Source organism: Cinclus cinclus, chromosome 1 (assembly GCF_963662255.1).
Source record: "Cinclus cinclus chromosome 1, bCinCin1.1, whole genome shotgun sequence".
NCBI classification, from domain to species: Eukaryota; Metazoa; Chordata; class Aves; order Passeriformes; family Cinclidae; genus Cinclus; species Cinclus cinclus.
Window position 1 is genome coordinate 24,466,996 of NC_085046.1, and position 12,942 is coordinate 24,479,937.

The 12,942-nt window shown below is 37.4% G+C and overlaps 1 protein-coding gene across 1 annotated transcript in view; it reads right to left on the bottom strand.

Annotated features, from left to right (window-relative positions):
- The window catches only part of SLC25A13 (solute carrier family 25 member 13), a 102,561-nt gene that overhangs the window by 9,032 nt on the left and 80,587 nt on the right, over positions 1 to 12,942 (bottom strand). Inside the window, exon 14 of the mRNA XM_062495123.1 lies at positions 7,006 to 7,146. Coding sequence (XP_062351107.1) covers positions 7,006 to 7,146 — 141 coding nt within the window. The remainder of the gene's footprint in view (positions 1 to 7,005; positions 7,147 to 12,942) is intronic.

The following is a 12,942-nucleotide window of genomic DNA, read 5'->3' on the forward strand; positions in this document are numbered from 1 at the left end:
AAACTTTTACTACTGTCTTTCATACGTTTATTATCCTGCTGTAAACCCTCAGCTTCATGACATGAAATAGCTCAGCTGTTATCGAAGGAACCAGGTGAGAGATTGGTACATATCCTGTCACTTGAGATTACACCTTCCAGGTCAACACACCAGAAGTTTGTTTATGAAACATTTGGAGGGAAGGGAGACTTTTGGAAGCTTTTCTGACTAGTTTTGGAAATGAAAACTGTGTTGGCAATATCAGCCAAAGCAAAAAATTTGAGCTAAATACCTTCTAGTGATTATAAAAATAAATATTACCACAACCAACGTACCCTTTCCTTGAAGAATCATTTACCACTCTATTATTTACTGTCTTCCTGGGATACAGAATAATTTTGTTGTGCAAAATTATGAAGTGGTACTGTTTGTTATGCTGTAAAGCATTATCCAGAATGATTATGTAAAAGAGGAGTAACATTTTATTAAACATTTTATGGCAAATACTATATGGACATGAGTTTCTGTGATATAAGTACATATAAAATAAGTAGGTATACTTACAGTGTTTATTTACATGGACACTTTAAAAATGTCTTTCAAAACCAATAGAATATAGATTCAACTAACTTTAATGGAATTTTATTTATATTAAGGTGTAAGACAGGCAGAAGACAGAAAATGTATTATCTATTCTTGAATGATTACTTCAATATTCAGTTGTGACTAGGAATTAAATAAAATCTATTAAAAATACTGAAAAACAGTAAAGTATCCTTTACCACTGCTGCCAACACAAATGGCAATTTTGCATTAGTTTAAGTGATATTTTCCCTGACTGCAGTATGTTGTCTCTATATTTTTAAGAATAGCTGTCACCTACAGAGTATCTGTAGCTAAAGAATTTGCTAGTCACAAGTTTCCATGCCCTGGTGCTTTCACAATTACAATTACTGAGAGAAAGAACACAAATAGAGGAAATAAATTCCCTCTGCAAAAGTGCTGTTATGTGCCTCCCCAAAGCAGCATCTGGATTTTGAGAAGTACAACATTTTAAAATACTTATATAAACAAGTAGTTCAGAATTTTAGACAAAGACAGAAAAAAAATATTTGCTTTCTAGCTTTAAAGAACTACAGGGGTTCAACCCAGCAGTCAGCTTAACAAGCTGTATATGTCAAATCTTTTTATTGCTGGAATTAACATGCATTTTATTTCTAAGCTGCGTATCATTACAGAATGACATCTGACCACCCAGTGAAGGTGCAGGGAGTCTCGGAGGAAGCACTGACTATAAATTGTTGCACTTATTATGATCCCAGACCTACTGTTCTTTAGTTGTTGAGTGAGGAAGGTAGAGAAGGGGATATCAATTATCCAACCCAGACCTCTATGTGCTATGATAGGAATTTTCCCCCAAATAAAAACCTTTAGAGTTATAAAGGTCCACCAAGGACAGTTTCCTCAAAGCATTAGGAAGGTTGATTCCACTGTGCAGGAAGTTGAGCAATCAAGTCAGACGATCAGCTCAGATGAACTCATGATTGAGATCAAATGAGATCAAGAAAATGAAGGGGAAGCAGAGGTGGGTATGGGCTACCCAGGATATACAGAACTACTGCTTGGTGTGCAGAAATTGAGACAGAAAAGCCAAGGATCAGCTGGAGATCGATCTAGTAAGGGATGTGAAGGGGGAGTAAAAAAAGATTTCTGTAAGCACAGCAGTAGCAAAAGGGCAAGTAAATAAATTGTGAGGCTGTTGCACAAATGGGGGCAGGAAACGTAGTGACAAAGTACATGGAAAAAGCAGAGAAATTACCTTTGTCTTGCTTTTTACCAGTAAAATCTGTCCCCAGGCCTCTCAGCTCTGCAAGCTTACCAGAAAATCTGCATTACCTGCAGACAGGACACTTGGAGCCATCTGCACATACACAATCCTGAGACCAGAACAGATACCTCCAGTGGTGCCAAGATAGCTGGCTGATGACATTGTGAGGTTGCTATTACCTTCAAAAGGTTAAGTCAGACAGGGGTTTCTAGTAACTAGAACAGACAAACATGGCACCCATCTTGAAGAGCGAGACGGAAGATCTGAGAAACTACAAGATATCTGGGCACACCTCTGTTCCTGGGAGGCTTATGGAGCAAATGTCCTTGGAAGCCATTTCCAAGCATACGAAGAACAAAAGAGATAGTGGGAACAACCAATTTGGATTTACCAAATCACAGCTGACCAACCAGTTTTCCAGACCTGTGGGTAAGGGGACAGCAATGGATGCTGTACACTTTGACTAAAAGCCTGGTTTTGAGATGGTCTGTCATCATATCCCACAGCTAAACAGTGGAACATGTGCTGCACTGCAGATGATACTGAACTGGGGAAATAGCGTGCTCTAGTGAGAGGCTGGTGCTCAGACATACCTTCATAGGATGGGGATACAGGCTAAAATCATATTTGGATAAAAAGTCTGGAGGACACTGTGCCCAAGCTGAGAATGGGTCAGCAATTCCTCTTTGCAGTGAAATCAGACAGCCACACCCTGGGCTATAGCAGCAAGAGGGCAAGGGGAGTGATTACTGCCCTCCATTCAGCACGGCTGAGACCACATCTGGAGCCCTGTGTCCAGTTCTGGTCTCTCCCATACAAGAAAGATGTTGTCATGTTGGAGTGAGTCCAGTGTGGGGCCATCAAGCCAGTTGTGCAGTCCATGGCATATAAAAGAAGAACTTGGTGTGCTCAACTCGAGAAGAGAAGAGAAGAGAAGAGAAGAGAAGAGAAGAGAAGAGAAGAGAAGAGAAGAGAAGAGAAGAGAAGAGAAGAGAAGAGAAGAGAAGAGAAAGAAAAGAAAAGAAAAGAAAAGAAAAGAAAAGAAAAGAAAAGAAAAGAAAAGAAAAGAAAAGAAAAGAAAAGAAAAGAAAAGAAAAGAAAAGAAAAGAAAAGAAAAGAAAAGAAAAGAAAAGAAAAGAAAAGAAAAGAAAAGACTAGGGAGAGACCTTATTGCTCACTTAAAGGAGAGTGCAGGGAAAGAATACTACTCTTGGAGGTGCACAATTAAAGAAACAGAAGCTTGAACATGGCCTATGCAATTAGGCATAAGAAAAGAGGTGTGGGATTTTTTTTCTTTTCTATGTTTGCTTTTAAATCATGAAGGTGGTCAAAATACCTGGTCAGGTCACCAAGGTAACCTCCAGGACTGGCTCTCAACAAAAATTATTCTAACATCAAGTCTGCAAGTAGAGAAAGCACAGAGCAGAGATCTCAGCACAGTACTACTGTGAATTGCCTCTGTGTAGCACAGTAAGTGGCACATGAATGTGCCAGTGAATGACCCAAAAGAGTATTACTCTCTCTTATACAGAGGGACACTAAAACTATGTAATCCACCTTCTTCTCAGTGATCCTCAAAGGATATTCATTTGGATTAGAATGTGGGGATAATTATGATCATAACCAATATAAGATTCACTCAGCTGGATGCAAAAAGGGGTTACATAGCATTTCCTTTCTTAATTTGTTGACATGAGACATAAGGTTTATCTGGCTGTGCCTTTTTTTCTGTGTAAATGCAAGACAGGAGCACTGAAGTTCCCTATATCAGGGGGTTGTAGGCTTTTTATTTTAAAATCCACATGAAGTGCTTCACAGGTAGAAAATAATACAAAATGTAAGAATTCAAATAACAAGCAGTACATCTTGTTAAGACATGCAGGAATTTGCCTCATAAAGCTAAGACTAGGTCTTCACATCTTCTGGCTGCACTTATAATTAATACATTCTTCCTTGCTTACTACTGTATGGGACTCTTACACATTTTCACCTGAATTTCAGCATAAACAACTCATGGGAACTATGGAAGAACATGCCAGATGGATCTCTAGTGGTAAGAACAGATTTCAGGGATGACTTTTCTCTGAACTAGGAAAGGAAAATTTTCACTGCAAACCTTTCCATGTGGTAAATAAAACTTAAAATCAAAAAAGGCATTAATTTATTTCAAATTAAAATTCCTGAAATTAAAAGTGTAAAATTCTGCTTTCAACACTTGCAGAAGAAAGTCAATCAGTTAAAAGTTTAAGTCATGGCTTAGCTAGACAAGTGTTTAAACAGCTGGAGTGCTTACAAGAAGGCCCACTAAGCCTACAAAGAAACTTCAAGATTACCAAATAAAACTATTTTCTACAATAACTATCTATTCTTGTTCTTCCACAGCAGTATCTATGGAGTAGTAACTAGATCTACTAAAATAAGTACATTAAGGGCTTGACATACAAGTCTTGTGTCTTGAGACAGGAGAGACAAAGCTAAAGCAAATACTTCAGATGCAAATTAAAGAATTGTTAGAATGAATGACATGAGAAGTACTGAGATTGTCATAAAATCCTCATTCCTGTTTCATAGTTTAAAGCTAGTTTGACTTGTTAAGAGTATGAACATTCCAAACATACCAAGATATTTCAATTCTCATTAGTAGAAGATTCATTATTATTTGATGTCCACTTGATCATTATACTTAGTAAATTAATTTAGAAGCATCACCAAAGAAGGCAGCACCTACCAAATCTAGTTTCATCTGAAATTCATTTAAAACCATTGATGTCTCTGGGCAACATTTAGTGGGGCTGGTGACTGCTGCAATGAGTTATTAATATCTGCCTGGCCTCACACACACTGCCTGCTCCAGCACAAGTATTCGGGAGAGAGCTGCTTTTGCCTCCAACACTGCTGTTCCACAAGCACCTCAAGGCAGTTTAAAACTATTCTGAGACAGACTGGCTCCCCATGCCACAGCCATTCCTCCCTTCCACTGGCTACAACCATCCTGAGAAGCTACAGAGTGAGCTGGTCTGAGTTCAAAACAAACTAAACCTTAAGGAGGAGGAGGTGTTAATGACTTTCTTGTTCCAGATCATTATGTGGGTGCACAATGCTCTGACTGGCACACAGAAAGAGGGCACACAGGACTGCCATTTTCTTTTGGCTGCAGTGCCAAATGTTTGAGAGAAAACAGCACAAACCTGCCCAGTTTCAGACCTAGGTGTGACCAAGGGTGCCCTTGGACACAAGCCTTGTGGCATGGTCTGTGCTCAGTGGGTGCCTGTCATTGCCTGGCTAAATCCTCCAGTTTTGTCAAATCTCTCAAGTTTTTGTAGGCAGTGAATCCTAAGGACATACAAAAGGACATGAACACAGGAAGTGGGGTGGAGGGGTTGAGAGAGACAGAAACAGAGACAACAGCTGAGTAAAAACAAAAACAAGTCCAAAAGCCTTCTGTGGCTCTATTTTTTTTGTTGTTGGGGTTTTTCTGTTTGTTTGTTTTTTTTCTTTTTTTTTTTTGTTGTTGTTTTGGGGGTCAATGGACTCCACAAATGAAGCACTGCAACTGTGCCTTGGGATTAAATTATTGTCTCCTTCAATGCAACACAGTGCTGTAACTAGCTCCTGTTCATGTGTAGTCCTGACTAATATCCACCAGCATTTACTCTAGTGGATAGAAATAATTCATGGTACAACTCAAGACATTAGTGCCATTAAAAATGGAAAAATGTAGCAAATTCTGCTCAACCACCAAGAGCAGGGTATTCAAGGAGAAAATAAAAATCAAAAATTGCTACTTTAGTAAATTAGTTCATCACTGGTTCTCATTTTGTGTTTTCTTTTTCCTAGTCCAAGTAAAAGTCAGTAGTTGACCTCCATTCCTGCACAGCCTCAGGGAAGCAGACTCTTCACAAAATTCCTGTTTTCAATTGTAAATGTTAATCTGATCAACACCATAATGCCATTTACTAGGAGTTTATACAACAGCCTCAGCTTCAGTAAAACACCTAAAAAATTAGCAAGTCAATTTAAAGGGAAAAACAACTCCCCATTAAATCCTATTCAGACCTGCAACTTCTCTCCAGGCCAAAACATACAGACACGTTCTCTGGGCAGGCTCTCTCTTTGTAATGTTAACAGAACAATTTTAAAAGACTAGATGCTGAAAAAAGCAAATGGAACTTAAATACTGGGGAGAAGGGGGATGGGGCTCATTTGATGTCTTTTGAAGCATCTTCAATTTATGGCTGCACTGCTGTAAATAAGAAAGAGGGGAATACTGCCTGCTTCGCTGGAAATCCTGGGATATACTGGAAGCTGGCAAACTTTCTCCCGAGTTGTAGGCTTCAGAGTCTGAAGAAACCACATGGTGCTCTGAAGTATATGGTATTCATTACAGCTTTTGTTTCAATACTTGAGTGTACTGGCTATCTCAAAGTACTTCAAGACCTTCCATATTCCCCTGTAATCTAATCTCCTTCATCTAAAAGTAGAAGACACCCTAAAAGTATGTTAATCCTTTAAATTATTTGTAGCATATATCCTATTAGATCCAACATTCAGAAGATGTTTTTATTCCTGCTGCCATCATCAAACCTAACTTGACTTCTACATATTTATGTATCTATGTGAAGGCAGTAATCTAGCAAGCAGAACTGTAAAGTCTGTAGCATATGCTCACAAAGGCAGCTTTTCATGGTATTATTTGGGAAAATATTCTTCTAAAGAAGCAAGGGGAAGCTTGCTTTAGGAGTTTATTTTTGTGCTGGGCTCCCACTGTCTGTATTTCTTCACTATTATTGTGCAGCAATTAATTCCCATCACCAAATGAATGAACTGGGGAAGTTACTGAATCAAACATAGAAGAACAAAAGCAAAGTTCCAAAACTGTAAGCTCTATATCATACAGCAGACGAAAATAAGATTATTTTTACAGCAGGCAGAATATAAGGAATCACAAACTAATATTCAATGAACCTTAAACCTGCTGAAGTGAGAAAAGAAATCTCAGTAAGATTTACAGAAACCATATGCTCAAAAAGATGAGACAGCTTCTTACCTTAAATAAAAATGAAAAATTACCATATAATATCACATAATTTTTCTTTTAAAATTGTGTCCACCTATGAAAGTTTGTGAGAACAATGAAATTATATGTTGATTTGAAAGATGTATAATAGGCTAATTTTTAATATTTTTTAAAAACATACCTTGTAAAGACCAAAGAAACCTAAGTCTCTTAATACACTGAGGGCACTAACTCGTGGACCAGTAGTAATTTCTCCAGCCACCTGCAATCGAATCTTGACAATTTCCAGTGGATTGGTAAAGATTACTTGAGAACCTCCAGCCTGAAATTAAAAGCAGAAATCAATATATTAGCCTGCTACATTATTTGCAGTGTGGATCCTGTTACGTTCAAGATAAGACATTTTCAATCTTGCTGCACTAGGTTAAGCTATTAGCAGTCAAGAGTTTTATATTAGTGCACCTCACACAGTAAGAAACCTACTTCCCCATGAGATGAGTTGTCAGGAAAAAACAGGAAGCAGGTCAGCCACTGTAGGACACTGCAGCACATCAGACAGACGCTAGCTCAGTTCTTTTTGCAAGAACATATTCACCAACACCAAGTTATGCAATACTGACAAACCAAGAACACTATAACATAAATAATGAAGTAAAAGGAAAAATTAGTAACTAATAAAGCAGCTGTGATGTGCAGTATAAAGAAAGTGAAAACATACTGTTGAAGAGTTGAAATCTGGCAGAAACTTTTTCCAATTTTGGCATGATTTCAAATAACAAAGAACACATGGTTTCCAATAAACAGAAATGCAAGTATATTGTGCTTTTTAAAAAACCCCTCCGAATTACCAGTCTCAGTGCCATTAATTGCTGTTTGATTCAAGAGTTTGAGCTCTACATTGTTATTTAGGTACCAGGTATTAAAGAAAAGAAGGTCTACAGACTGAAGTATTCTATTTATCAAGAACCACTAAATGTTTTCAATGTGTCAGTCTCCATTTGTTGGGAAGACACCACTCGATCGATTCTGAAAGTCTACTTTAAAACACAATGGTGGCAAGCATTTTGGAGTCCCTCTGGTTCTCGTAAAGTTCATCTTATTCATCATATGTAACTTAGGGCATAACCTCTCTGCTACACTGACAGATCCTGAGCTAAAAATCTGCAACCAGAAAAAAAAGGTAATGTGAAGGTTACCTAAGTCTATTAAAAAAATATTCATTCAAACTCTTTCTGGCTCAAATTCAACAGAATGTCATTCTAACTTCTGTTAAGTATGGAATTCTGTGGCATGACAGCTACACTCTTCTCTAGGTTCTGAAGTCACACGAACTATGCAAAGGGCAACCTTCGCCCTCCCTACAACAAAACAACTATTCTGTACTGGAGGATAATGACAAAAATAAAATAAAATAAGCATTTAAAAGCACTTGCATGTAGAGATGTCTAGTATGGAAACACCAAGTGCACATATTTTTAAAATTATTCCAGTGTTAAAAGAATTAATTCTTGCTCAGATTAACTATCACTCAAAATAAAAAATACGCACAGTAATACGGTTCAAATAATGTGCTGAAGAAATGGCAAATCACACGAACAACTATTCTTGTCAACCACTTGGAGTGAGCATACACAATGTGGTTACAAATTAAAGTCTTTACATAACCCCCAAAATATCCCAAGTGTTTCCTATTTTGACCGGAAAAAGCATACTCTTGTGTAACTCAACTGGTTTTGACTTTCAAATTGGCATAATTTAATTTAACTGCTTTTACCAAACCAGAATCCTGGTATATATAAAACTACTATTCTTGTTGCCATCAAAAATTAGACTGATACATTATTTGGCACATATGCCGATTTAAGTTTTGCACTTAAACTGAAAAAAGTTAAATAAGTAAGCATTCAAGACAAAAAATTCTTTATTTTACTTGTCTACTCATCTTGCAAAGGCTCAAAATAAATAAAAAGAATCCCAGCAAGGTTCTTTGATGAATTGCATATTCCTATATAATAACAATTTTGGTGTAGGTATTACAGCTATTAGGCATTTTCACATGCCAACGTATGTATTTTCTTCTTAAAAGTGATAAAATCTGAATTGCAGGTGATAATGTTCATTTGCAAATTTGTTATACAACAGCCATTCTCTAAAACACATTACTTAAAAACTCGCACCAATTGATCTATTAGGAGAATTAAAGTACATTCCCTCAGTATGATATTCCTCCAGTTCATTGTGCCATGACTCCACGAGAAATGTTCCTTTAATTTTCACTACAGGAAAACCATATTAAGTTTTAAAAGATTACAACAAAATTAAGTATTAGTACAAAATTATTATTATCATTCTTACTATTATTATTACTATTAGTGCACCAAAACATGGAACAATTTCAAAATCTATAAAAATATTTGTAAGTGAATGCCATTATAAAGAAAGGAAGTAGAAAGCTATCTCTGATTTTAAAGGCGAATAAAGGCATATTATTTCAATACAAAATAATTTCAGTACAAACATGGGAAATACCTCAGGTGCTAGCACATATAAATGCCTATGTTTGCATGTCCAACCTGGCTGTGTTGATACTTCCAGCATTAGACTGCTCTGGCTAAATCACACAGGACTTCCTCTGCTTCAGTTTGCTATTTAAAAGCATGGATGCTATTATTTCTCCACTTCATACAAGCAAGCTCGCTACGTTCCAAGTTTTAAAAACACTGAGACCTGCATGCACCAGACAGTATTAAAAGGACTATCAATTTTGCTGCCCACACCACAGGTCTGAAGAGAGACACTGGTCATTTCCAGTGAAGTGTTTCCAGACAGTCCAGATACTAGCCCAGGGCTCCCCGAACAACCTCCGTCATGCTCTGAATTTGATCAAAGATATTCTCCAAAAATCAAACGGTGAATAACTGAAAGCAATGAGCCAGACAATACCTGACAGAGGTCTCAGTAAGAGGGCTTCTACCACCTGCCTGCCTTGTGATGCAGAGGAAGGCTGGTTTATCAGCCTGTGCAGAGGCAGTTCCAGGGTAACAAGCACAGTCACCTGGTGGGGAGCTTTGATCATTCTGTTATTTGAGCATCTGTGCTGGTAACTGCAGCTCCTTGCTCTCAAAATGCGGGGGGAAAGCAAACCGGAGATGGCTCCTGTACTCTCTAATGAAATGATTTCTTGCTTATCTAGTAGTGGTAACTCCTATTGTGTTATTCATCATCACAAAAATGCAAGTGTCTCATAAATATTAATTTATTTCCTCCCAGTGCTTCCGTGAGGAAAGTACAATGAATCTGGTTTTACAAGAAGGGGTTTTGAGGCAGGCAGTTTAATTGCATGACCAGTGTGTGCATTCCACCCTCCCCCAAACATTCACAACTTGTACGAGTCTCCAGATATCCTCATGTCTAAATAAGTAGCTTGAATCACAATAGCATGGCTTCTGTCATCTTTCTCAATTTTTGCATAGTGAATGCAATGAAAGAAATCTCATCAATCTGATTTTTTTCCATTCTTTTCAAGGTACTGGTATAAACTGGTATGGGGGGAAAAAAAAAGCAGACAAAACATCCTCAGCACATTGTGTCACCCTGTTCATTCATTTTGTTTGGCCAAAAATTGAAGAATACTGCCTTCTGGTTTGCTAGCTTTTGCAGTCAAAAATGTATTTAATTATAAAATTTTGAAATAAACTCCCAAAGGGAAGAATTTGAGAACTACTTTTTTTTTTTGTCCCGAATAAACACTATTTAAGCTCACGTTGCTCAAGCTTAATGATTTCTCCACAAAGTGTCAGAAAAATCAAATATATCAACTGTTTAATGCAGATGGTTCCCAGTAACACAAATTTTTCTGTACTGAAGTTACAAACTTGAATACCCTCAATTCTGAAATCTTTATCACATCTTCCCATCATTTTTTAAACAAATGATCTGACTGTACAAGTAAATCTATTGCTTTTCAGTTATTATCACGTGATTACAGTAAAAGCTACAATTTTGAGTTATTTATAGGCACAGATAACCAGAGGTACTGCACAGATAATTATCTCAAAGGACCCACAAACGGCCCATATTATTCTGAAAGAATTTAACATTTGACCTAATCACCAGCACTTTTGGTCCTGTTTGATTTAGAGCAAGAAAATAAAAGGGAAATATCACTGTAATCCAAGAACAATTCATATATGCCTAACTAGAAATCTGCATAGCTTTAAATGTGCTTTAACGAAGTCAGTTAGCTGTGCACCCATACACATGTGAATTTTCAAAATTAAGCTGGGTTTTTTCCCATTTTTGCAGTTCTTCAACTCTGCAATTGGTATATCACCCAACACCTCTCGATGGCAGTATAGTCTTGCACAGTAATACAGTACTGTCTATCATGTCTCCTGCTACTTTCTTACTTTATTGAACAGAATGAAGAAGTAGAAATAGTTCAGGATTACTTGGGGTTTCTTGTCTATGGAGAAATAAAGCCCACTCTGTAACTAAAAAAAATTGGTTTAGTAACAACCACTTAACAACACTTCAGTTTAAGAAGTCAAAACGTTTTCTGTTTCTTCGTGTTCAAATCACTCTGCAATAAACTCACTGGAAAATAAATAGATTTTCACTCCCCTCATTACATTGAGAGAAGAAATTCCTGTTCTTTATGAGATAAAAACCCCTTATGAGATTAACTGAGAAATGAGCACACCAGACACAACTGTCCTCAGGCTTTCACATCTCCATTTGAAAGCTTTGGTGTATGATCTGAAGAGAATATAGCCTGCAATTAAAGAAGGAAATCCGTGTTTTCCATTCCAGAAGCAAGTACTAGATTCTTTTCCTTTCGGTGCTACCAACCATCTTGTTCCTCTAATTAACCTTATTACCTATTTCAAATATCTCAAATTGTAGCCCCTTTCCTGCTCTCAGTAACAGCTTTTAGGGTCAGCCTAGATCTTTCTTCTGCATCCCATCCAACTTATCACATATTCCCTTTTACGGTTTCATGGACAAAGAAGGGATTACTACCGCTACTAGAGTGTTAATGTTTTTCAACAATATCACCCAGGGATAGCAATTATAGCAATTAATGACAATCATAAAAATACATAAGCAATATATTATACAATTACCAAAAATCAACCTCTGCAGAAGAAATTGTCTACAATGCCTTGGTTACTTGTTTAATCAACAAAAGACAAGCAGATGCAAATTCCAAGATTTTTAGTCAACTGTGTATCATATTCAGTCCTACTGCATATCATACACTGTCTCAATCCCTTACTCCTCGTCAGTTGCCAGCTGCAGCTTGTTTTCCTATGCATTTCCTAGCATCCATTAAACCTAATTAAAGTCAAGGTTCCTAAAGTACAGACACTAAATAAAGGTTGCTCTTTGTCATACAAAAATTAAATTAAAAATGTACCAATGATTTCAAGTATGGAAGAATTACCATCCTCATTGTATAATAAAGGGCAGCTAAGGCACAGAACTGTCCAATGATTTATCACAAAACCATGTGCCAACTCTACAACAGAACAAGGCTTAGAAGCCAGATTTAGAGTGCCACTGCAGTGCTTCGAACTACCTCTAAAAGTCTTGGTGTTTGCATGGCAGTAGGTCCCAGAGCATTAGATGAAACTGCTACAGAGGGGACTTCAGTATGGACTCGCCTGTTACCAGAAAAGCTCCAAAGAAACAGGTGACAGTCCAAAATGACTGTTTTTCTTATAGATCTCAAAGGTGACAACCTTAATTTCGTGTTACAGTATTCAAGAGCAAAGCATACTGGGTTCTCTAAAGCTTGGTTCTATGTTACCTTTTCATTCCATAAAGCCAGGCCTCAAAAATCTTGACAAGCCATCTCATGTTATTTTGTGTTCTCTCCTCTGTGGTCCTATCTACACAGCATTCTGATAACGCTCTTTAGCAAAACGGGAGTTCATATAGTAAATACCTTTCCTTCAGATCACGAGATTTTCTGAGCCCTCAATCATCTGCTTTTCACTACCCTGATCAGCCTATCACAGAAACAGCTTTCATGCTGCTCAGGCAGAATTCTGTTTTTCTCTAGCTAATCTTTCTTGTCTTCTAAGGACAGCCGTCCCTTGGTCTGCCTAAGGTT